Source organism: Alosa pseudoharengus, unplaced genomic scaffold (assembly GCF_046254945.1).
Source record: "Alosa pseudoharengus isolate Yale_2024_CS ecotype anadromous, Long Island Sound unplaced genomic scaffold, YU_APseudo_1.1 YU_APseudo_1.1_scf_12, whole genome shotgun sequence".
Classification (NCBI taxonomy): Eukaryota; Metazoa; Chordata; class Actinopteri; order Clupeiformes; family Clupeidae; genus Alosa; species Alosa pseudoharengus.
In genome coordinates, this window is record NW_027468587.1 from 35,444,738 (window position 1) to 35,468,474 (window position 23,737).

At 42.0% G+C, this 23,737-nt stretch overlaps 2 protein-coding genes across 2 annotated transcripts; both read right to left on the minus strand.

The window, feature by feature from the left end:
• Positions 1-6,164: 6,164 nt before the first annotated feature.
• On the minus strand, positions 6,165-12,521 carry pdp1 (pyruvate dehydrogenase phosphatase catalytic subunit 1). The gene is made up of 5 exons (XM_076281100.1): positions 12,408-12,521; positions 10,678-10,882; positions 9,632-9,916; positions 9,169-9,384; positions 6,165-8,013 (listed from the first exon to the last, which is right to left on the minus strand). The coding sequence occupies exons 2-5, from the start codon at positions 10,855-10,857 to the stop codon at positions 7,162-7,164; spliced, it is 1,533 nt and encodes a 510-aa protein (XP_076137215.1). The 5' UTR covers positions 10,858-10,882; positions 12,408-12,521; the 3' UTR covers positions 6,165-7,161.
• Positions 12,522-17,525: 5,004 nt separating this feature from the next.
• Positions 17,526-21,129, minus strand: ino80c (INO80 complex subunit C). Its single transcript, XM_076281101.1, has 5 exons — positions 20,755-21,129; positions 20,548-20,661; positions 19,882-19,993; positions 18,052-18,119; positions 17,526-17,930 (listed from the first exon to the last, which is right to left on the minus strand). The coding sequence occupies exons 1-5, from the start codon at positions 20,977-20,979 to the stop codon at positions 17,799-17,801; spliced, it is 651 nt and encodes a 216-aa protein (XP_076137216.1). The 5' UTR covers positions 20,980-21,129; the 3' UTR covers positions 17,526-17,798.
• Between the last annotated feature and the right edge of the window lie 2,608 nt (positions 21,130-23,737).

Genomic DNA, 23,737 nt, shown 5'->3' on the forward strand with positions numbered 1-23,737 from the left:
GCTTTAAGTCTAACTTAAAGACTTTCATTTTCTCCCAAGCTTTTAATCTACCTTAATACCCCCCCCCCCCCCCCCACACACACACTCTTTATTCTTTATTTTATTTTTGACCAATTTGTTTATTATTTCAATTATTTATTTATTTCCCCCCCATGTTATGTGATTATTGTTGTTGTACCATTGTCATTGTTTTATGTTTGTTTGTAAGCACTTTGGTTCAACTCAGTTGTTTTTAAATGTGCTATAGAAATAAAGTTGACTTGACTTGACATTAAACAGCGCTCCCGTAGCACAATGGTCTTTTCTGTGCAAAGCACTTGTAAGCATTGTGCCAGCGTAGCAGGTTCTAATCCTGCTTCATGACGAGACCGCTGTCACGCCGTCTCCCGTTAATTTTACCGGTGTCCGGTAGCGTATTCAGTGCAATCGCACGCGATCTCTTAAGAAGCCAATTGCGTGACTGTTTCTAACTGTTTGCTGTCTGTCTGTTGTGCTGTTTACTGAGGGCACTCATATTAACCACTGATATCAATTGCAACAGCCGGAGAAATAAAAATATTTTTTTACGAGAAGGAGGGCCTTTGGCCGACGCATGCTACGGCCATCGTCACGAGACTGTCATAATCGATAGATCACCGAGCACGACATTAAACAGCGCTCCCGTAGCACAATGGACTGGACGTCTCTGTGCAAAGCACTTGAAGCATTGTGCCAGCGTCGCAAGTTCTAATCCTGCTTCACGACGAGACCGCTGTCACGCCGTCTCCCGTTAATTTTACCGGTGTCCGGTAGCGTAGTCAGTGCAATCGCGAGGGAGGGCGTGCGTGCGTGCGTGCGTGCGGGCGGGGGGGGGCACGCGCGCGATCTCTTAAGAAGCCAATTGCGTGACTGTTTCTAGCACTCATATTAACCACTGATATCAATTGCAACAGCCGGAGAAATAAAAATCATTTTTTACGAGAAGGAGGGCCTTTGGCCGATGCACGCTACGGCTAGCGTCACGAGACTGTCATAATGGATAGAACATGGAGCACTAGGCTACATTAAACAGTGCTCCCGTAGCACAATGGACTAGACGTCTCTGTGCAAAGCACTTGAAGCACTGTGTGCCAGCGTCGCAGGTTCTAATCTTGCTTCATGACGTGACCACCGCGATCTCCCATTAATTTTACTGGTGTCTGTCCGTTAGCCTAGTCGGGTGATTCTCATGAAGCTGTGGTTAACATGTCCAGGTTCTATTTTCTGAAAACAATATTTTATTAATAGTAACTATGATGTTTTCTACAAAGACAGTAAAGAATACTATAGGGACAGATGTTTTTTACTATCATTATAACACTATTTCATAGCAATTTAACAAAAAATCAGTGAATTCTCATTACCGAAATGTGTCCGGATCCATTATTCTATTGTTTGTTTTAATTTCATGAAAAATCATTTTTACATAAATTGAAGAAGATTATACAAAGTTGTGTAAAAATGTCTATATGTATGGTTAATATTTATATTTATGATTTTTTGCAAAAGGAAAGGTTACATTTATTGTAAAAATATTGTGTCCACACTAAATGTTCCTCATTACCGTAATGCGACTTGCCTGCCTATAAAAAGTACACTGTTCCATTAAATTAACAAGCAGACCCATGATGCATCACTTGGGACAAAAGGTTTAAAATGGAGTCAAGTTCAGTTGTTCTCTCCTCTCTCACATCATGATATTTGTGTAAATGTCATAGAATCTTTATTCTGTTACACTGTTGATTATCATTACCGATATGCTGCGATACTCAATGCTTTTAAAAATATTTGAAATGATATTTTATGATGATAAAGACAATATATAAGACTTTACTATTTTGTAAAGGTTAAGGTTACATAGCTTGCTAGCATTTTGTGTTATTTGCCAACTTAGTCAAGGACATCTCATTACCGTTACTCCAATTTCTCATTACCACGCATTTTAAAGGGTAATGAGAAGCTGAGTTGCGGTAATGATGCGGTGATTATCTTGATATAAGATGACCCGTTCCCTCTATTAGTCAGGTTCACCTAACATCTAGTGTTCTCTCTACTAACTTTTTTCTCAGCCCGTTGTTAAAAGGCGTTAAAACAGTTGATGTGATACCGATTTGTGATTCCGCTTTGTCCTCCCCAGATGATAATTTTTTCAAGCGTAGCCTATTTCATGTTAAATCTTCTTGGATTTTTGACTAACTTTACTGTTTTATCTACAGTTTCGCCCGGTCCCTTGATATAATTTTGCCCCGATTGTCTGGTCTGCTCTGTACTGGCTCTGTGTTTTTGACTGTGGATTCTGTCTCTGTCATTTTTTGGTGCCAAGTTTACTTGCATGGCATACCACAACATAGGCATTATAGACCAATGATAGTGTTTTAATCAGTTGCTTGTGGTTTTTTTCTATCTCTTGTCAATCAGTAATGTCATGTTTTCTTCTTCTTTTAACTACCATTGGTTTTCACCATGGCAATGGAGGTAATTATGAGGGCACCATAATGGGTTGTCAAATTGGTTGTTGGAGGTACAGTAAAAGGTGCAGGATGGCACTCAGATACCTCCCATCTGAGCCTATAGGTGACATGACCAATGTACCTGTGGCTATGTATCCGTTGGCTCCATGTACCCGTAGGCCAAGTTGAATGACAAAATGGATAACAAGGATTTAACCTAGCAAATGTACAGGTGTATCTATTAGGAGAGGGAAGAAAAGTTGTATATTGATGGCGAGGTGATTCCGTCTATTGTGAAAAACATGACGAATTTAGGGAGGTGGTACAATGTTGTTGGGCAGGTGCAGAAATGAAGAAAAGAGTTTGGTCTTTGTACCAGTTGGAAAGTGTGGGGTACTGTAAGTCTACAGCACAGGAGGAGACAGATGGTAACCAGCTTATTTTGAGAACAAGCGGAGCAAACTAGACGTTCAACAGCAATGCCTCAAGCAAAACAAGGAAAATGGATGAACTGGCATGATGTGGAGAAGATCAACTGAGAGAGCTAGGGCCATGGATGCTACTGCAATTGGAGAGACATATGGGTCAGGGATGTGACTGCTTTGAGACCAGACATGACAAGCACATTGCACATTGTCTACTTTATTGCGCTAACTATTGTCTTTTGATGATGTGATGGAGAAAGCCTTTGAAAGTTAAAGTATGCAGAACTGGTATCAGAGGTAAGGCAAGGTGGCTGACAAGCAGACACAGTGAAGATAGGTGTTTGAGGCTTTGTAAGTTGACCACAACACTTCTGTTAGATTTTAGTATTCAAATATGGTCACTGAAAGGAGCTGAAAAAGGAAGTCAGTGGCCATGACTGAGGCCCTCATAGCAACCTGAATTGACTCTGAGATGTGTTAAATCTTGCTGCTGTGTTTCCAGAGTGGTAGTTGTTGGTGCCCACTCTAGGGCTTGAGGTTTGTCTGGTTATGTTGCTGATTGGATCATAAACAGCCACAGCAATGAACAGAAATGCCCAAAGAATTTGTTGGTATTTGTTGGTAGAGAACCAATCAGGAGTGTGGAGGAGGGTGGATCTGGGAAGCCAGACACCACTGTTGAGCATTCTGGAGGTGTCATGGGTTCAAATTCAACAAAACACAGACACACGAAGGAAGGTATCTGCTTGTAAGCCCAGTGAAATGCTCTCGAAAGCTACTCTTTTGGTGATGTTTTTTGCCCACAAAGGTTGCTTTGTTGGTGATTTTTTGGATGGTAAAAGTGCTTGGTTGTTGACTGGCCACTGGTTGTTGACTGGTAAATCCCCTTCCTGTGACACTAGCAATTTAACACCTCTCCTGTGTGTATCTGAAATTCATTTGGTAAAATGAAATCATTCTCATTACCGTAACATACATTCTCATCCTCCGTAACAGACTTTTCATTACCGTAATGCATAAAAATGCATAGATATTGTAAAGATGTTATTTCTTAGAGACAAAAATGTCTTCATTTTGTTATAATATGTTCCTTAACTGTGCCCCACGAGTGGGTTTTGTTCAAAATATATCTATAACAAAGAGATTATTTGAAAAATTGAACTTTTCAATACACATTGTATTTCGGTAATGAGAGTTAATTCATTTAAAATGGAATTTAAAATATATAAAATATAAATTTTGATGTGCAGTACTGTTCATTTAATGTACTTATTTGTGTAAATGAAAAAAAAAATCAAAAAATAGTTTTCTTACTAATGGTCTCCGTTTGTCATTTACCATATCGGTAATGAGAATTATTCTGGATCTTGCTACATTAACATTGAAATAAAGTGATATTAAATTGTTTTACTATAATACTTTTATCAGAAAATAAAAGTTCACATTCTATTCAGTTACTTAAATTAAAAAATCAATCAAATGAGGTAGATAATATTTTGATGTCAGTTTGACAGGCTTCGTGAGATTCACCCAGTCAGTGCAATCGCGAGTGCGTGCGGGCGGGCGGGCGGGCGGGCACGCGCACGATCTCTTAAGAAGCCAATTGCGTGACTGTTTCTAACTGTTTGCTGTCTGTTTGTTGTGCAGTTTACTGAGGGCACTCATATGAATCCATAAAAATAAATGATTCCCCATTCCACACCACATGCATAAACATAGAGTAGGCTACAATATCTTCTTTCACTTGAATTCTCTTTATGGGATGTCATAAGAAGGGAGCCAAATACAAAGTGTTAAATATAGAGGTGTCAATAACTGTGGCTCATGTGTTTTATATGTGTTGTATATATTTGTTTTAATATAAAGTATTATTGTTTATCAAAATAAATTGGTCTTCCTTCAAGGTTGGATTTTCCCTAATTGTTTTCATAATGAGACTAAATTGCTTAAAAATCCCTATGCACTGAACTGAACTGTGGTTATAAAACTGAAATGACACGATGTGTGTTGAAACCAAGAATTTAAAAATGGTAGAGTCTAAAATAATCCACCATAATCTTGTGTGATCTGTCATAATATGCAAATCATACAGTTTAGATTTGAAAAGAATCATGCCATATATTCTACTCGTGAAAGAGATGAGCCTCTCATGCCAGTGGAAACCTGTCATTCCTTTCATTCAGTTTTTCTCTCTGTCACTTTGCAACACAATGGTAAACAGAAACTGGATGGAATGATACAGTTACAGTACAGCATGAAGATATTGAGTAATAAGGGGTTTTACAATGAGCTCCATGATGGATGATGGGGGAGCTATGGATTCAGGGATGCTGCAGAGTGACCAGACGCAGGGTTTCTCCCTTGAGGTGGTGTCATCACACTTTTGTTTCATCCAGTGAAATCGGTTAGATAGAGGAGCAATAAAAAAGAGCAAGGGTAGAGCAGCAGGTTAGCACCACGCTGCCTGGCACAGCGCCCTCTAGTGACACTGTGGATTATGCCGCATCTCTGACCCCCCCTGCCAGGCCAGTAACTAGGCACAAAGATACCACAAACTCCTTCATAACAAATCCTCTGTCTCTAGGCTTATTGTGGAATCTATTCTCCATAGGGTATTGCAGAGGAAAATTAAAGGGACACGAGGCAAGCTTGATGCTTTTTCTCTACGAAACTCCCCCTCGCTCGTTCTGAAGCTCTTTTCCTTTTCTTTGCATCTTCCGTCAAGGGTTTTCGCTGCTTCTTCATTAGCTCTGCCATTATATTCAAGTTTGCAACAATCGTTAGAGTTTCGGTAGCCTGCCTCTGTGCTGTATGCAGGATGTAAACTGATCCTGCTTCGGTCGGCGGGTAGGATACACCGAACTTGCAAGTGGGATATTCTTCTTACAGGCAGTAGGGGCGGGCGAGAGTCTTCATTCGCCCTGTAATGAGTCATTTAACCATATACCAACTTACGAGGATGATTAATTAACACGAAAACGTTGCCTGGTGTCCCTTTAAGGCCATATTTCCAAACACATCTTGGCATTATCCTAAACAACTAACAACTAATTACTGCAGGGGATATGAGCCACGTATATTTCATAAAATCTTTCCAGGAATATCACTACTATACTGTATATTCACATAATCACCAACAGCAGATTTTGCATGTCTGCTAGTGTTGACATTATTAATGATGCATAATCTACATGTCATATTTATTTAGTCAGGAGTCCAGTGTCAGTGTCTACAGAACTTCTGAAACTTATACAAATGACACATAGACAGCTTTGTTTTTATTGTTTTAATAAAACACTATAGTTACAAAATAGGACAGAGATCCCACCCACCCAAATGAATACTTCCGAACTGCGTTTAAATAGAGATACATCTTCAGTGGAGTTGATTAATTACATCTTAACAGCTTTAGATCAGATACGTAACCAAGTCAATGTTGTGCTATATATCCATATATCCTCCACCACCAGCCTCCTGACCCATGCAGCATTCCTTTTACCTGCTGCTGTACACATCTGCTGCTGTCTGTGCGTGTGACCACGTGTGCACAGATACACTGGGAGAAATATAGCACTTCCCAGGGAAAGTATTAGAATAGAAAAGAAGGTGAAACCCTCTCACACTCACTCAAACACACACACACACACACACACACACCACAGGCTGTCCATAAATGTAACATACAGCACTGCATGTAAGAGTTTCAGTTTAGCCTTGCGCTACTCTAGCCCCTTCAGATATTTCAGTAAACCGTATCCACAATGGAGTTTGACCTTGGAGTATGCAAACAGGCTTGCACAAGATCACACCCATACCCAGGCACATTCACACTGATTTCATGATAACTGGAGTGCGTTCTTTTTTTGTGTAACATAACAGATTAGCCGACATTAGCATGATATGACAGCAGTAGACTGACTACAATCAGCTGCCCAGCGCCTAAGACATCCACATGTGCAAACACCTTACATTCCCCTGTAGCTCCTCATAGAAACACATTTAAAACTGATTGCATCCTCTCTGCTCAACACATGAGAACAGTGGACAGTCATTTTGGCACGCTTAGTGTTTCAGATAATGAAACACCCAACACTCACTCACCCGCTCACACACACTCATTCCAGGCACAGTCTAAAAGTCTTCCCCGAGCATGAAGCACCACCAAGGAAAGAGTGAATCTGTGTGTGTTAGTGCATGTCTGCGTGCGTGCGTGTGTGTGTTTCTGGATGTTTGGTTGGATATTCCTATGACATGCAGGTCCGACTGCTTCAGTCCTGCTGTGCTCCGATGACGTGGGGGTTGAACTGGCCGATGATGATGGTGATGTCGTCTCTGTACATACGGGCAAGCTCCTCGGGCAGGCTCAGCATCTTGGAGAGCCGCTCGTGGTCCACCGTGCCAAACTCGTTGTTCCCCACAGCGTGGCGCATGAGGTGCGTGGCGGCGTTCTGGTCCTCGAAGGTGGAGGAGACACGCGCCTTGCGCTCCTGCAGCAGGCCCTGCATTTGGCCCAGCGTGACGCGGTAGCCGCCCACCGAGATGGGCTGCTGCTGGTGGACGCCCGTCAGGTACTGGCCCACGATGCGCACCACCTCCTGTCGGTGCAGCGTCTCCCACAGGCCGTCCGAGCCCAGCACCACGAAGCGGTCCTGCGGCCGCAGCCGGTGGTGCGTGAGCTCGGGCTCGGCGGTCAGGTAGGGCGGCGTATGGTAGTTGGGCGGGATGAACTTGGTGTGCTCGTTCTCGTGCAGCGCGTCCGGGCCCGACTCCAGCACGCGCTTCTGCAGCTCGATGCTCCACTTAAACTTGACGTCGCCGAAGGCGCGGAATGGCATGAGCAGGCCCAGCAGCCGCTCCTGCCGCACCACCGTCTTGTGCTCGGACGCCGGGTGCTCCTGGCGCACGCGCCGCAGCTCGTCCTCGTTCTGCGCGCTGTGGTCGTTGGAGAGCGTCACCGCCGTGAAGGAGCCGTCGGCCTCCTGCACGCCCAGCACGGCGCGCCCGTCCCCAGCGTTGGCGATGTGCAGGTCGTTGCCGTCAATGTGTGCCACGCAGGCCGTCGCCCCGGAGAAGGCCACACGCAGCACCCAGTAGTGCAGGAATGCATTGGGGTCACCAACCTGAGGGGGACAATTCACACACACAAACAGAGATACATATAGACCGGAGGTGATTCACAAGAACAAACCTGTATTTATTAAAGGTGCTCTAAGTGATGTTACGCAGTTTCTAAGCTGCCTGTCCCCTGAATACACTGTAGAAAAACACGGTCTCTGTGGACAGCCCAGGGTCTAAAAGCGGCTTAGAAGCCGTAGCTTAGAAATCGTGTAACATCACTTAGAGCACCTTTAATAAAGAATTATAACAATTTCAATTCCTTTTGTTTCAGCAATGTTAGGAAGTGAACTTTAGTTAAATACACTTTGAACTGAAAAATGCTTTCACAAAGCAAAATATAAATCTCTGACCAGTTAAACGGATTTGCAGAGACGGGAAATGGCGATCAGTACAAAGCCGTTTCAGAGACTGAGAAACTCACACAAGCTCTGGGCTCTAACACATGCAAAAGGTTAAGAAATACTACACCAACACCAATCACACTGCCTATGTCCAACAGCCCCTCTAAATTTAGCATCCAAAAAGGTATTTTGCCAGGGAGGCTTCCAAAAGGCCAGCTGTCACACAGAAAGACTTGTTTATGTAACTCAAATGTTTATGTAATACATAGAAATTCTACGAGGGTCCTCTTGCCAACAAAACTTGAACCTTTGCCCAAAGAGTGAAATTAAGACCACACTAAATGTAGTGGGCAGCTGAAGGTCAAGCAAGATTGTTATGGTCTCTCTTTGGTAACGATCAGACAGGACTCGGTTTGCAGCATGAAATGCACGGTGCACTATGTGTTCATCAAAAAAAGCGGGCGCTTTTCCACTTGGAGTTGAACTTTTTTCAATTTCGAGGCTCTCAGGACGCCTCCGCAAAATATGTGAGGCGCAGCAGGTGCAAAAAACACGAGGTGCTCTGGGCACATAAGCAGCACGCAAAGCGCTTACTGCCAATACGGAAAAAAAAAGGCGCACTTCACTGCCTGATCACCCCCTTCCACCAGCTCAAACTATCCTTGCATAATCTCAGCTGCTTGTGAGTGCATTCTGACAGAGGAGGAGTTTAATAAGGGTCCAATTCAACAGGGTCATTAGCCAGATTCACAGGAGATATCAGCTGAAGGTAGTGTTGTTTTCAGCACGTGGCCAGAGAGAAGGTGTGTGGCTAACCTGTGCCTCCAGCGAGATGTCGTTGTCCAGGCGTTTGAAGGCACTGACCAGCGCCTCCCCCACGGTGGGCCTGTCGCCGGGCGTGCCCAGGTCCAGTAGCTCCTGCCAGTAGGTGCGGAGCGAGGAGAAGTAGAGGGCCTGCGCCTCCCGACTGAAGTAGTCATGAGGATGCTTATGCCACTGCAGGAGCGGGTGAACGGCACGGCCCGACTCCACCTGTACACACGCACACACAGCTTAGACGATTAAAAAAGATTTCCTCAAGTATTGAAATGTCACAATAGGATCATCCTGGATTTCATATTACAGGGTGTAGACAAATGAAAATTGGACTACAACTTCACTTTTGCATGAATATATATGAATATATTAATCCCTTAAAGCAGGGCTGAAGTCTGTCTGAACACACACACAGTGAGTGAGAGTGAGAGAGAAAATAAATAAATGCTCCTGAGGCACTCACAGCGTTCTCCAGCTCCTGGAGTGTCTCGTGCGGCAGCAAGGCCACGGCGATGTAGTAGAAGAGCCTCTCGCTGAGGGCCTGGGCGCAGGCGCAGCCAGCATGGCCGTCGAACACGCCCAGCAGCATGCCGCGCGTCTGCAGCAGGGTGGCTGCGCTGCGCCGGTCCTCTATGGGGGCGTTGGCCGGCAGCTGATTGCTGTCAAAGCCCATCACCGAACTCAGGTTTTTGCCATCAAACTCAGGCACCTTGAAGCTGAACTCATTGGCTTTGAGGATGCTGTTCACCTGAGGAGGGAACGCAAATGCAAACTATGAAGGCCACTTTCATGGGTGACGTGCAAACTGCCCTAGACAAACTTGGTTGCAGGTGTACCTCTACTTCTGTCTGGTACTAAGTATAAGTATATACTCTTTTGATCCCGTGAGGGAAATTTGGTCTCTGCATTTAACCCAATCCATGAATTAGTGAAACACACTCAGCACACAGTGAACACACAGTGAGGTGAAGTACACACTAATCCGGGCGCAGTGAGCTGCCTGAAACAACAGCGGCGCTCGGGGAGCAGTGAGGGGTTAGGTGCCTTGCTCAAGGGCACTTCAGCCGCGCCTACTGGTCGGGGTTCAAACCGGCAACCCTCCGGTTCCAAGTCCGAAGCGCTAACCAGTAGGCCACGGCTGCCCCACAAAGTGTGTGTGCTCCTTTGGGCCTTCCAGTGGTGTGAGTGGCTGCCCAGGGCCAAAGCCACTCTGACTGGGGAGAGGGAGGAGTGTGTGTGCTCCTTAGGGCCTTAGAGTGGTGTGAATGGCTAGCCAGGGCAAAATTGGGCAAAATTAGCATGTGCAAAATTAGCAACAAACTACACCTACATTGGTGTGTGTGTGGCTAATAATAACAATAATGGTGAGAAATAATGGTGCAAATACTTAAGAATCCAGCCTTTTCTAACATGCCATTCCTCAAAACGTATTCAATAGGTTTGTCTGTTTACAGTACACTGACCATAACTACTGGGCAGCACTCATGCGGGTATGTTTGTAATGTGTACCTGTGGAGGTGTGAGCATGTAAGTGGAGTGCTGGGCCGAGGCACTGAAACACCGCTTCAACTGCCATCTTGTCTGTGGGAGGTTGCGGTTGGCACAGGGGGGCAGGAATTGGCATGACACTTGTAACTTTCGCAGCTCCCCACCCCGCCACACCCGGGAGAGGTGAGAGGTCGCTGCCATGGCACCGATTTAAACACCCAAAGAGCTGTGAAATTAGAAGACCCACTCACAATTAACACACCTACACCCTCATGCAAAATACAACCCTGAACACGACACAAAATAAATATGTACTATTTCAGGACAGTTAATGAGTACTTGAAATCAGAAAAACAACAGAACTGGACCTATTTGGATAACAGCAAAACATTTCACAAATTTGCTCTCCACTCGTTTGATAGACAAAAATACACGCCCACACACCCTGATGGAAGTACTTTGCATATCTTTGTGTGACCAACATGGAATTCATCTTATAATGACCAGCAAATTGCGCTCATTATTATGTCCTCACTGCCGCTATAAAAATAGACATTATAATAATGCTCAAACGTTACAATAAAACCCAAATAGTTGTATGCATACATCCATTAAAAAATGTAACCTGAACTTATATGGTTATGCTGACAGGCTACTTATAGCTTTTGCGTCCCGTGACCAGGTGTTTCACTGTAACTTACAGTGACTTCAAACAGACCACCACGATAAAAGCGATTTTCGGTCTCTACACTGCATTCTGTGGTAAATATTTGACTGGTAGTTGACTCCGCGTCCTGGCTATACGAGTCTCTTGACATTCAACGCGCTGACCAGCACTAGACGACCCCAGGGCGATTATAATTAGGTTTCCTCCTCCTTGTCACCTGTATGGCGTAACTCATGCCCGCTGCCTCAATGGACGGGAATAAATAGCCTGGACAACAGCATGCTGTGTGGACACGCAAACGCAGGACTCACAAAACGAGTAAAACCTGTCACGCTAATCAGAACATTACATCCAATTTACATGCTGGACTTTATCTTAAACGGAAGTGGAAAAAACGGGACATTCGTTTGATTTAAAGTTACACCCAACTGCAAAAAATTCCACAGGCCAGTTAACGTTAGCGGTCGGATAGCTATGATTCACCAGGGGTAATAAGCGGACGACCGCTCGCAGCAAACTAGAGAAAACGCCCAAATATGCTAGCCACCTATACCGACCGTATTTTTGGATAGGATGTGCTACACTCAGTACAAGACGTACACTGTCGTGACTGACGGGTGTTTTAAAGTTGGTTTAACATCTGTTCATTGGTATTAAGCAGGCTAACTTAGCCTGCTAAATAAGGCAGGAGTGGGCAAGAATCCCACTCCTCACGCGCGTATGTAATGTTAACGTTACTCTCCTTATTTATTTATTTATTTGACGGGTAACGTCAGTTCAGAAGCAAACATTGATTTAACCAGGGTCAAAATGACGTCCGATTGCACTAAGCCAGGGTCGATATAATTTGGCTGTTAAATGGCACGCTACGAGTTGTCGGGTCGGCTGCTAAATGCCAGTTGACATTAAGCATGCAGTAACTAGCCATCCTTCTAGTTCACAAACTAGCCTATACCACAGCAGTAGCTGCTACCCAACCGACACCACACATCTGTAAACGCCGGCTGCGCAAAGATGGTAGATAGAAGTCAGTAATGTCGTTTTAGTATTGCAAAAAAAGTACACGAGAAGGATTAATGTTTACCTTGTCCGTTAAGTGCCGCAGTAGTTCCAACGCATAATCGAACAACCCCTTTCCACCCGCATTCCACTTGCAGTGGCTGCTCAGTGGGCCACGCTGATTGGCTCACCTCAGCGCCGGTGGCGTCACATCGATGAATGCAAACTCCATTAACCCATTGTAGGGCCGATGTCCTGTAGGCCCTGCTAACGAGCATTGGTGTGTAATCTGATAGGTGCTTTTTGACAGCTACAATACAGTCTAGATGGATATAGCCAGACTGTCCACCTTTAATAGGCTGCTCACCAAGGCTATACACCTTGATTTGGGGGATCCATGTGTTTGTGGTCAGCCACACACACTGACACACACAACAGCAGCAGGATCAAAATAGTTTGACCCACATACCTGCCCTTCATCAAGTCAAGAATAACTGACTGACTGACCAGTCCCTGGGCCTACTGCCTGAACTGAGGTGAACTATTGCTCTAATAATGCAAATAAGAATGGGGCGGTGGTAGCGTAGTGGTTAAAGAGCTGTGCTAGCATGCAGTAGCCAGCTTCCACTGTTTGTACCCTTGTGCAAGGCATTTAACCCTGAGTTGCTCCCTTGTAATTTAACTGATATATGTAAGTAGCTTCAGAAAAAAGATTTGCTAAAAGAATCAATGTAAATAGAAGAACATCTGAAATTGTGAGACTCACAGACATTACAGTACAGTACAGTGTTTCTGTCTGAAAACAGGTAAGAGATGTCAGAAGGAACAGTCATACAAAACACACTGGATTGTTTGTTTAATCACAGTGTAAAATGTATGCCAGGCTTACAGGAACTGAGATTCTGAGAGCCTACCTCCTAAGGAGTGCTTTGTGGATGAAAACATCCTCCGTTTGAAAGGGTATTGCTTTGCACAGCAATTCACTTTTCATTAAAGATCCTGCAAACCAAAATATATTTTGTACATAACTGAAAACATCACAAGACTTGTGAACTGTGTGGCACTGATTGTAGAGTTTGACCATTAAAAATGGCATCATATTTTGTGCCCTTGGCTGTTTGGGGTGGTCCTAAAAAGTAGGGATGGACCGATATCAGCCAATATCCAGTGGTGTAGTGGGGATTTTTAAAGTGGGGGGACGCTATTTTATTTTTGCAAAAACTGTCACACTCGCACCTCCACATAGGCTACATCGGTGCGTAAGGCCAAGGCCAAATTGTTACCAGCTTTCGTGAACATGAAACCGAATAAAAAAAACGATTAAATGACATGGATTAGCTTCTAAATGTAGCCTAATGTCTTCACCCAAACTACACTTTTCCACCAAAGTCTATGGTCTGTAGCTTATGTAGATGTATAATATATATAATATAATGTAGAGTAGGCTAGCCTATGTAATCTAGTCTAATCTCCTTGACGCATACATGCCGCGGCATGGCTTCATTCATTACCACACGTAAACGATGGCAATAACAATAGCACAAGCAGGATTCACACGCATATTCAACACGATGTGTGGGCACTGTAGTTTGAGGGGGCGTCATATGAATGTCATTGCAAATGATTAAAATACAGAGGTGCACAGTCAATAAAACAAAAAAATAACAGAAAGAACACTGGGCAAGCAAGTGCCAGTCATTTGAAAGGTTTTTGATTGGACGAAAGTAGCTCATACCTGTCAACATTTAGCTTTCCAAAAACGGGAGATTTTTTTTCGGGGGGGGGTTTATATATATTTCAGTGTTTATACCGGATCTGTGTTTGGGTGGTTGACATGACATGGCCTTTTCTTGGTCCAATGTGTCAAAGATAGGTAGGCTAAATTATAAAAAAAATATTTCAAAAACTATGATGATATTGTTCATAAAATGCTGTTTTATATGAACATACAGAGCATTCATGGGATTAATCTTCCATTTTTTCACAATTTTCAGCCAAACCAGAAAACTGTCCAGTCACATTTCACAAATTTTGAATAAAAACAAGAAAATTAATTCATTTTCTGTTTATTCAATCATTTATTGATAACCCAGATGCCTACTTGTGAGTCTGCTTGACTAAAAGTTCAGGCATAATATTGTGAAGCCACCCTTAACTAAAACACTTTGTCCCAGAAATGGATATCATATGGTGTGACGCCATATTACTTTTTTTAAACGGGCAATTGTTTGGAGACCTTTGGGGAGTAGGGGTCCTCCTTCTTTCAGGAGGAAGAACAACACCTCAGAATGACACTGAAAGTTACAACGTGAGTTTTCTCTCTTCATGTTTTCAAAAAAAGTATATAAAAAAAAAAAGTATATCCGGCACTCCTGCTTCAGTTCCCTTTTGCATTGTCTTTTGATGTGACGCATTTTACGCAAAAATGCCCAAATAAAATTACTTTTCAGTCAATATTACCTTTAAAACTATTGTCATATTGGAGTTAGCATGTTTTTAGAATTTTAGCATAAAAGCACATTGCTTAATGTCATGCTAATACATGAAACCTCATATGGTGTGACCCCATATCATATAGTGTGACCGGGTTTTCTCGTCACACCATATGATTTATTTGTCACACTGTATGATAGAAACTGCATTTTCCTGCATAAATAATGTTTTTTCATACATATGTTTAACTCATAATTAAGTGTAATATATATTTTGACATATTTAACACGATTTAACATGTATTATTTAAGATGTGCAACTATTGCATGTATTGCGAATCACACACACATAAAACACAGAAATCACCCCCACACACACTCACTCACTCTACAGCCTTGGATACAAAAGATACATATTTGACATTCTAAATATCAATAGTAGTCTGAGAAAATAAATTCTGGTGTTAAAGAAAACAGTAATATTAATGTTGTCTTTAGCACTATAAGTAATTGCAACAATTTAATCTGATTATAATGCAGGAAAACTTTTTAAATTATCTGAATAAATTGTTGAATTTGTCTTTTAACAGATATAAAGAGAATAAACTCAAAGGGGAACTACCGTACAAACAATCAGATTGAAGCCCACCATTGAGAAGAGAAACTCAGGGAACCCAAGAGCTATACAATATTTGGTGGCATTCTGTTTTGCATAGTTGTGATTTCTGAAAGTGAACCTTTACATGATATACCTGTCTTAAACTGTCTTTTGTTGCTTGTGAAATGCATATAATACACATTTTTGTATTAACAGATTGTTTTGTGGTGTTATTTATCATATGGCGTGACACCATATAAACCACCATCAAGAAATTATGAAAATAAAAAGGCTTTTGGGGTCTAAATCATAAAAATCTCAATGGAACAGATATAAAATAGGGTCAGCAAAAGTCACAAGCATTTTCTTTCTTTTATACCAAGGTATGTCAAAATGAATATGACGTTTATTGAAAGATTGAGGACATATGCCTTACTCTGTGTATTGATGAAGAAATATACTGTAAAATGTAATAAATTTGCACAAGGAAATGCTAGATCTTGATGAAGTAATGATAGAAGATTCTAATACATTGCTCACATTAAAAACAAAATACCCCATTATAATTTTACAAACAATAACTTTCATGCACCATATGACAATTTTAGTCACTACCACAACTAATTAGTGAATAAATATGAATTTCAACACAAAATCTAAAAGACCATACATATTTTTTGGGAATGGAAGGGTCAGTACAACAGGACTAAGTGATTTCCATGCCTAATATCTGAAAAAAAAATTCAAAAACTTTTTTTCGGCCTAAAACGTCAACCACCCGTTTGCATATTTAATACGTTTCTTACACGTGTTTCAACACTGCATATTCATATAATCTAGATTCATTACACATAAATTGAAATATTTCAAGCCATGTTTTTGTTTTAAATTTGATTATACTAATATTGATTATTCAGAAACCCAGAATCTCAAAATATTACAATAAATAATTCATGATACAGAAATGTCAATCTGAGATAAGCTCTAATCAGCTGATTAAGTCAAAACACCTGCAATGGTTTCCTGAGCCTTTATCTCAGTCTATGCAGGGCAATGGACTTTTCCATGATATTTAGATTTTTTGAGATGCACCTGTATGTGAACTCTTGTTGCTGTGCTTCCGGAATGATACTTCTTGATAGCCGTTTGCATCCCAACCCAGGCGTAGGTCCAGGATGGCAGACAGCACTATTGAGGCTTCTGGACGTGCATGGGCCTAATGCAATGAAACACAAATGAAAGAAGAAACCCTTGTGAAATGCTCATGAAGGCTGTGCTGCTGGTAATGTGGTTTTACTCCTTTGGTTAGAAATTCAGGCTATACTGGTAGTAGCGCTAGCGTTCTCAGTCGTGAATGAGAACCTTTACGGATCCTGGGTAGAACATACGGCATGTTGTTGAATGTCACATTACATGCTGTGTAATGTGAAATGGGTCACTGTGGGAAATCCCCTAGGAATTTAACATCAGTCCTGTGTATGTTTAAATGACCTGAAATTAATTTGGTTAATTCTGAGGTCAGTGAAGGTATGCAAGTTTTCTCCTGAAAATTTGTGATCTCCGAGTAATTAAGAAAATGTGTATTGAGTTGCAGCATTAACTTGCCAACTAGACACAGTGCTTCATGTGGTTGTCCAAGATCATTATCGTCACCACACAGCAGGTGGCAGTAAAACCCTGCTTAATGCTGGAAACATGCTGTGAGTAGAGCGAAATGTTCTAGAAGCAACAGGCATACTTTTCCATACAGTTTTACTAAATGTATTGGTCGGTAATTATCAATTTATTTTCAACTTATTGGTTCTGTGTGGAAAGAAGAAAAATTAAGTCAGGGCCAAAACTATTAAGGCCAACGCCCACTGGCAGCGTCTGACGCACATCAAGTGATGCCAAAGCTTAGACCTCCATTACTTTAAACGGAGCATCTGACAAGTGTCAACTGCAAAGTTCAGAAAATTGTTCTCTCTTGAGCATCAAATCCATAGACGTGAATGTCGTCGCCACTGGGCGTTGGCCTTTAGATCCACACCGTTTCTGAAATGCAGACCTGTTCACATCTCACGACCAGTGTGCATGCCACTCAATTAAAGCACACTTTGGCACTGCTTCATATGCCCAGATTAAGATATATATATTAAAATAAAATTTTTTTTTTTTTTTAAAAACACACATGTACAAAAAACTAAACAGGAATTTAATTCCAATGTCCTGGGGGATAGGGTGTTTAGCAGTAGCTACAAATCTAAGGATAACAGTTGTACAAAACAAGTTGAAGAAAGTGTCAAAGCAAATACAAATATACATTACTCTGGATACCAGAGAGCAGATATGGTTTACATTACAAGACACACACATACGCATTCCACATTAGGTGTGATCAGGTGCACAGTATTTCAAAAGCACACAATACATATATGTATTTTTTATGAGTGAGTGCACCCTTATGTTAGGGCACTATGCAAGTGGCCTTCCTCAATGTCAAGTAGCCAGTGACCACATCAGTGGGCAGAAGGCGGATGTAAGAGAACTCTTCTGTGGAGGCAAACCTCAGCTTAGTCTGGGGATCTGTGTAGTTGGCCTGTAACACATAACATAGCAAGTGAGTATGATATAAACTATCTGTCCTACAACGCAGTGCTCACCCACACAGATATTCATATGCACTGGAATGTCTTTGGATCTATAAATGCACTTCTTACCACAAGACCAGAGATGTCAGAGTATTTCTTTGCTGGTTTCAAGGAAGGGGGTGCATCTATGTTGTAATCTATTGTAAAAGATATAAAACATGTTAGTATGACTACACTGATACTATATTTGATGCCATGTTTCATTAACCCAATCATATAAATGGAGGTGTTTTTTTCTGATCATGATACAGTTATGTATCTGCACAGAAGACTTGACAAATTACTGTATATATTTCTGTGATTTATGTTTTTGTGGAACTTTTGCAAAAGATAAGTCTAAGGCCAGTGTTATATGTTGCATGTCTGCTTGTACTATGTACTCTGTGTATACAAAAATGCACTATGACATGACTCGACTAATGCCGGGTTTACATTGTATGCGCAAGCGGCAGCAGTGCACTATGAAACCTATTATTTTCAATGGCTTGCGCGTGCAAGAACTGGCCTGAGCAAAGCGCAGCGCAAGCAGCATTTTCCCGCCTTGTCGCTATTGTGCGTTCCACCATGTTGAACTTTGACCGTGGCGTGCTGTAAATCATAGGTATTTTGCGCTGGCGACAAGCACAACAAAAATTATCGGAACATTATCTTAATCAAGAGCAACCTAGCGGCGAGCGAAGCGCATGCCGCATACAATGTGAACCCGGCTTTAGTCTGTAAGGATGCAAGTAAGGTACAGTATCTAACAAAAGTTAGTACATCCCTCACATTTCTGCAAATATTTTATTTTATCTTTTCATGGGACAACACTGAAAAAATGACACTTTGATACAATGTAAAGTAGTAAGTGCATCATCTTTAGGAGAGGCATCCTTCTGGGACGATAGCCATGCAGACTAATTTGATGCAGTGTGCAGCGTATGGTCTGAGCACTGACAGGCTGACCTCCCCCCCCACCCCTTCAACCTCTGCAGCAATGCTGGAAACTCTGATACGTCTATTTTCCAAAGACAACCTCTGGATATGAGCATGTGCACGCAACTTCTTTGGACGACCATGCCGAGGCCTGTTCTGAGTGGAACCTGTATTGTTAAATCGCTGTATGGTCTTGGCCACTGCGCTGCAGCTCAGTTTCAGGGTGTAGGCAATCTTCTTATAGCCTAGGCCATCTTTATGTAGAGTAACAATTCTTTTTTTCAGATCCTCAGTTCTTTGCCATGAGGTACCACGTTGAACTTCCAGTGACCAGTATGAGAGCGATAACACCAAGTTTAACACACCTGCTCCCCATTCACACCTGAGACCTTGTAACACCAACAAGTCACATGACACCGGGGAGGGAAAATGGCTAATTGGGTCCAATTTGGACATTTTCACTTAGGGGTCTACTCACTTTTGTTGCCAGTGGTTTAGACATTAATGGCTGTGAGTTATTTTGAGGGGACAGTAAATTTACACTGTTACAAAAGCTGTACACTGACTACACTGTAGCAAAGTGTCAATTATTTAGTGTTGTCCCATGAAAAGATCAAATAAAATATTTACAAAATGTGATGGGTGAGATACTGTATATTTCCTCATCAGAGGGTATTTTTGCAGGTCTGTCTGAGGATATCCAAGTTCCTATTCAAGTTTTTAGTGACTACGAACTAAGGTAACGGGCAACTGCATATGGACGGACTCCAAGCAGACTAGAAAGAATAAGAACAATGCTTCCCATCATCATGTTCTCATATTATATATTATGACAGTTTTCCCAATGCACTAGTTAGATAATCTCATTGGCAGGATGCATTCCTATCATCCTTCCACAGGACACAAAATACTTGCAGTCCTACAGCATGGAAACAGAATGATTAATTTACAGAAACATGGAGAGCTGCAGTTGAAATGACTCACAGTTGGGATGGTCGATTTTCCAGGGCAGAACACGCTCTGAGGCTATAATCTGCTTCAGGTTCTTCCAGCTCCGATTCTTCTTCCCTGCTGCAGCCCCTCCTATACCAGAGTGCTGTAAGGAGGGGAGTGGGGTTGAAACAGAGGGACACGGAGAGGAAGGGGAAAAGACCAGATGAATACAAATGAATGGGAAGTCATAAAAACCACTAATCTCACTTGCTGGTAAAGATGATCCAAACCTTAGGACTCTAAACTTAGAAGGGAAATTAAATGTGTGCATGTGTTAAGTCTTGCTCAGGGATGAAGTGGTCTGCTACTGACTGACTGATAAAGTATAAGTATAAATACTCTTTTGATCCCGTGAGGGAAATTTGGTCTCTGCATTTATCCCAATCCGTGAATTAGTGAAACACACTCAGCACACAGTGAACACACAGTGAGGTGCAGTACACACTAATCCCGGCGCAGTGAGCTGCCTGCTACAGCGGCGCTCGGGGAGCAGTGAGGGGTTAGGCGCCTTGCTCAAGGGCACTTCAGCCGTGCCTACTGGTCGGGATTCGAACCGGCAACCCTCCGGTTACAGGCCCGAAGTGCTAACCAGTAGGCCACGGCTGCCCCATGTAGTGTAGGGTTGGCTATGGTCAGAGAAGTAGACGACTAACTCACCACAAAACTGGGGTCTTTGAAAGGCAGAGGTTTTGCCGAAGGTTCAGCTGACCCAGAGGTAACGTCACCTCCTCCTGATTTTGCTTCGCTTGTTGTGACATCCACGGTTGCTAACTGAAAAAGCGCCAAGTAAACATAAGCAGAATGGCTATTAATATCTGCAGAATGCGAAAACATACATTCATGGTAATTCTTGGCCCAACGAACCTGGCCTGTAGAGCTAGCAGTAAACTGTATCTTTTTTTTCTTGCTGTTGCTAGTGACTCCGGGATTAATAGCTGGGCTAGCAGGTCGCTTCTTTCCTCTCCCCAAGGTGGAGGATGGTGGTGTGGTTGTAGACGGCGTTTTGCTGCTGGGACCAGGAGAAACTGAAACCGCGACCACGTCCACCACCATCACCGGTGAGCTGGGACTAGCAGACGGCGAAGCCATTTTCGACAACAAATTATTCGACCGTATCTCATGTAACGTTGCGTTAGGCTATGATAAGACGTCTCACCACCAGAGACTCACTCACTTGTTTTCAGTTTAATATTTCACCCCCAATAACGTACACCAGCCAACATAAACACAAAATCTTCTTCTAACTATATTGGAGGTTACTTCCGACCAGAAGGGGCATTAGCGCCACCCACGGGCTTGGAAGAGAGTTTTTAATTCCTCTCATCATAGCCTAAAATCGCTCAGCTAAAAACTCTAGTCCGATTGGAGTTAGGCCTACCTTAAATAAAAACCGCCAGAGTCAACATAACAATCTATGCATATCCATATATATAAGCTATGGCACGTTTTAACTGGATATGTGTCTTTATTTTCTATTTATTTCCTCCTTGCTCCTTCCCTTCTATCCCTGCCCGACTGACATCAAGTGCTCATTCTCTCTCTCTCTCTCTCTCTCCTCTGGAAATAGCCATAGTTCATAGGAAGAGCAAAACCTGTTTCACCACAGTTTTACAAAATTTCCCCATGCTAATGTATTTGCTTCCTCTGATGTAATGTTATAATTTGATTATCAAATACAAATTGAACTGACTGAACTGATATGGTGTTACAACATTAAGTGTCCCATCAACAATTAATGGAAACATGAACAAATCCTAAAATTACATGATGGGCTGTTGGCTATAGTTAGGCCTTTATTAGTTAACAAATATGTTTAGTATGTTAAAATTTTCTAACACCACTTATGAACCTAACACACCAACCTAACTAGCACCCAGACCCATGCACTATCCACCTCTATCTCTCGACTACTAAGCTTAACTTAAACTCTGCACTGCTCGGTTTGTGTTTAAGTTAAACTTTTGCACTGTAGCTTGAATGTCATCCCACTCTGCAAGTTGCTTTGGACAAAAGTGTCAGCTAAATGAATAAATGTGATGTAAAGTATAGACTACCATGTGTATTTAATTGATAGACTTCTATGATTTAGTGATCTTATTCCCATTCAATTTTTTGCTACATTGTGATATGTATCAATGCCTTAGGCCGATTATATTCAGTCTATTCCACACAGATGTTGTATTTATTCCAAATCTCTTCATGCCCTAGCAGCTGACTAAAGAAAAGTGATTCATGCTCTTTGACAGGCTGCCTCATTAAGGAGAACACTGCAAGTTTATTTTCACACTCACATTTGGACAGATTTGAGTGTCCCTTGGAAAACTGTTAATTACACCACACAAGTTACCCATACAAAGGCTAATATCTACCTCTTGATTATCTTTCTCTCACACGAACATGCAACATACATGACCTAACAGCTGCCCATCCAGGTATCACTCAGAATTACCTTAGCCTATTGGCACCTATACACAGCCCACCCACATAGCAACACATCTTACATCTGCCCCCTTCTCTGTCTCTCTCTCTCTCACACACACACACACACACACACAAACACACACATACACACTCTCTAGAGCGTTCAAGATCTAACATACATTATTCATCACACTGTAATAGCATTTGGAAGATTTACAATACCAGTCATGCAGAGGATGAATAATACATCTCTGTCATCCCTTGTTCTTTTGCTTTTCTCTCCTCTCCCATTTTCTTTTAGTTCATTGAGTCAGATTATGTGTATTATTGCATGGGTGAGTGACTGATGAAAAGATATATAGATAGAATAGGAAGTTGAAGGAGAAAGTGAATGGAGATATGAAAACATGGATGCAAAACTGATGTATTTGTGCAATCAAAGCTAAAAATTGTGGAAACATAAGCAATAACAGCAATGTGTTCTTGCATATACCTGCTGTCCTGATTGTACTGAACACATTGCATGGTTAACGTTGAAGTTACAGGACTGCCTGAATCTGAAACAGAGAACAGTGTGTCAGCATCATACATCATTAATAAACACATTTCACAAATCCCCTGCATCCTCCTAAAACATACTCAGTTCTTTGGTGTTAAATGCTCACTATACTGAAGCCTCAAGCCCTGTAAAGACTAAAAATCACTCCGCTTATGTGAAGCCCCGAAAACTTGGCTTGTGAGGTCAGAGTCCTGTTCTGATTGTCATGGACAGCAGAACTTTCTATAGCTTGCCCTCTAACTGAGGTAGTGACTGCAGACTGTCACTGTTCAAGTGTAATCCCTGATTTGAAGACATATTCCGGTATGTCTCTGGTTGGGCAGCTTTAGCAAGACCCTAGATGTTAACCTGCTGTATTATAATGATAAATAACATGATTATAACCATGGGAGAGAGCTTTGAAATACCGGGATATGTGATTTTATCATTGAGGTAAAGGAGTTATTCCATAGCCCCAAATTACAGGGTGAATATTTGAGTGGGGTAACCTTTTTGGGTGTATCCATTTTTCATCATGCAATGAGTCATATTTCACTGATTCATAATGCAGCATTGCACCCAATCCAGTTGAGAAAACTGTTGGTGACTCCTCTTAATTCAGGCAGTAGGACCAGTGCATATTGCATGATAACTTAACAAAATTGCTGTGCTCACTGGTAACTGTGCAGATTATAACCTTAGTTAAACCCATCCATTACTAGATGTACAATCTAAGCCCTACAACCAGAGAGAGACATGCATCTTAAATAACCTTTCCAGAACAAAAATTCACCTTAACTTTTGATTGACTGTCAGTCATGACTGTAGTGTCTCTTATGTCTCATAAGCATATTTTCTGTTTGACAATGTTGTGTACAATGAGAGTTT

What these genes read in the sequence shown, in the direction of transcription:
- pdp1 (XM_076281100.1), bottom strand. Translation starts at nt 10,857, where the DNA reads ATGGCAGCGACCTCTCACCTCTCCCGGGTGTGGCGGGGTGGGGAGCTG. An exon ending in ACATGCTCACACCTCCACAG is followed by an intron (nt 9,917 to 10,677) that starts GTACACATTACA and finishes TTCCCTCCTCAG; the next exon opens with GTGAACAGCATCCTCAAAGC. An exon ending in TCCAGGAGCTGGAGAACGCT is followed by an intron (nt 9,385 to 9,631) that starts GTGAGTGCCTCA and finishes GCGTGTGTACAG; the next exon opens with GTGGAGTCGGGCCGTGCCGT.
- ino80c (XM_076281101.1), bottom strand. Translation starts at nt 20,979, where the DNA reads ATGGCTTCGCCGTCTGCTAGTCCCAGCTCACCGGTGATGGTGGTGGAC. An exon ending in CTGCTAGCTCTACAGGCCAG is followed by an intron (nt 20,662 to 20,754) that starts GTTCGTTGGGCC and finishes GCGCTTTTTCAG; the next exon opens with TTAGCAACCGTGGATGTCAC. An exon ending in GAAAATCGACCATCCCAACT is followed by an intron (nt 18,120 to 19,881) that starts GTGAGTCATTTC and finishes CTTTTACAATAG; the next exon opens with ATTACAACATAGATGCACCC.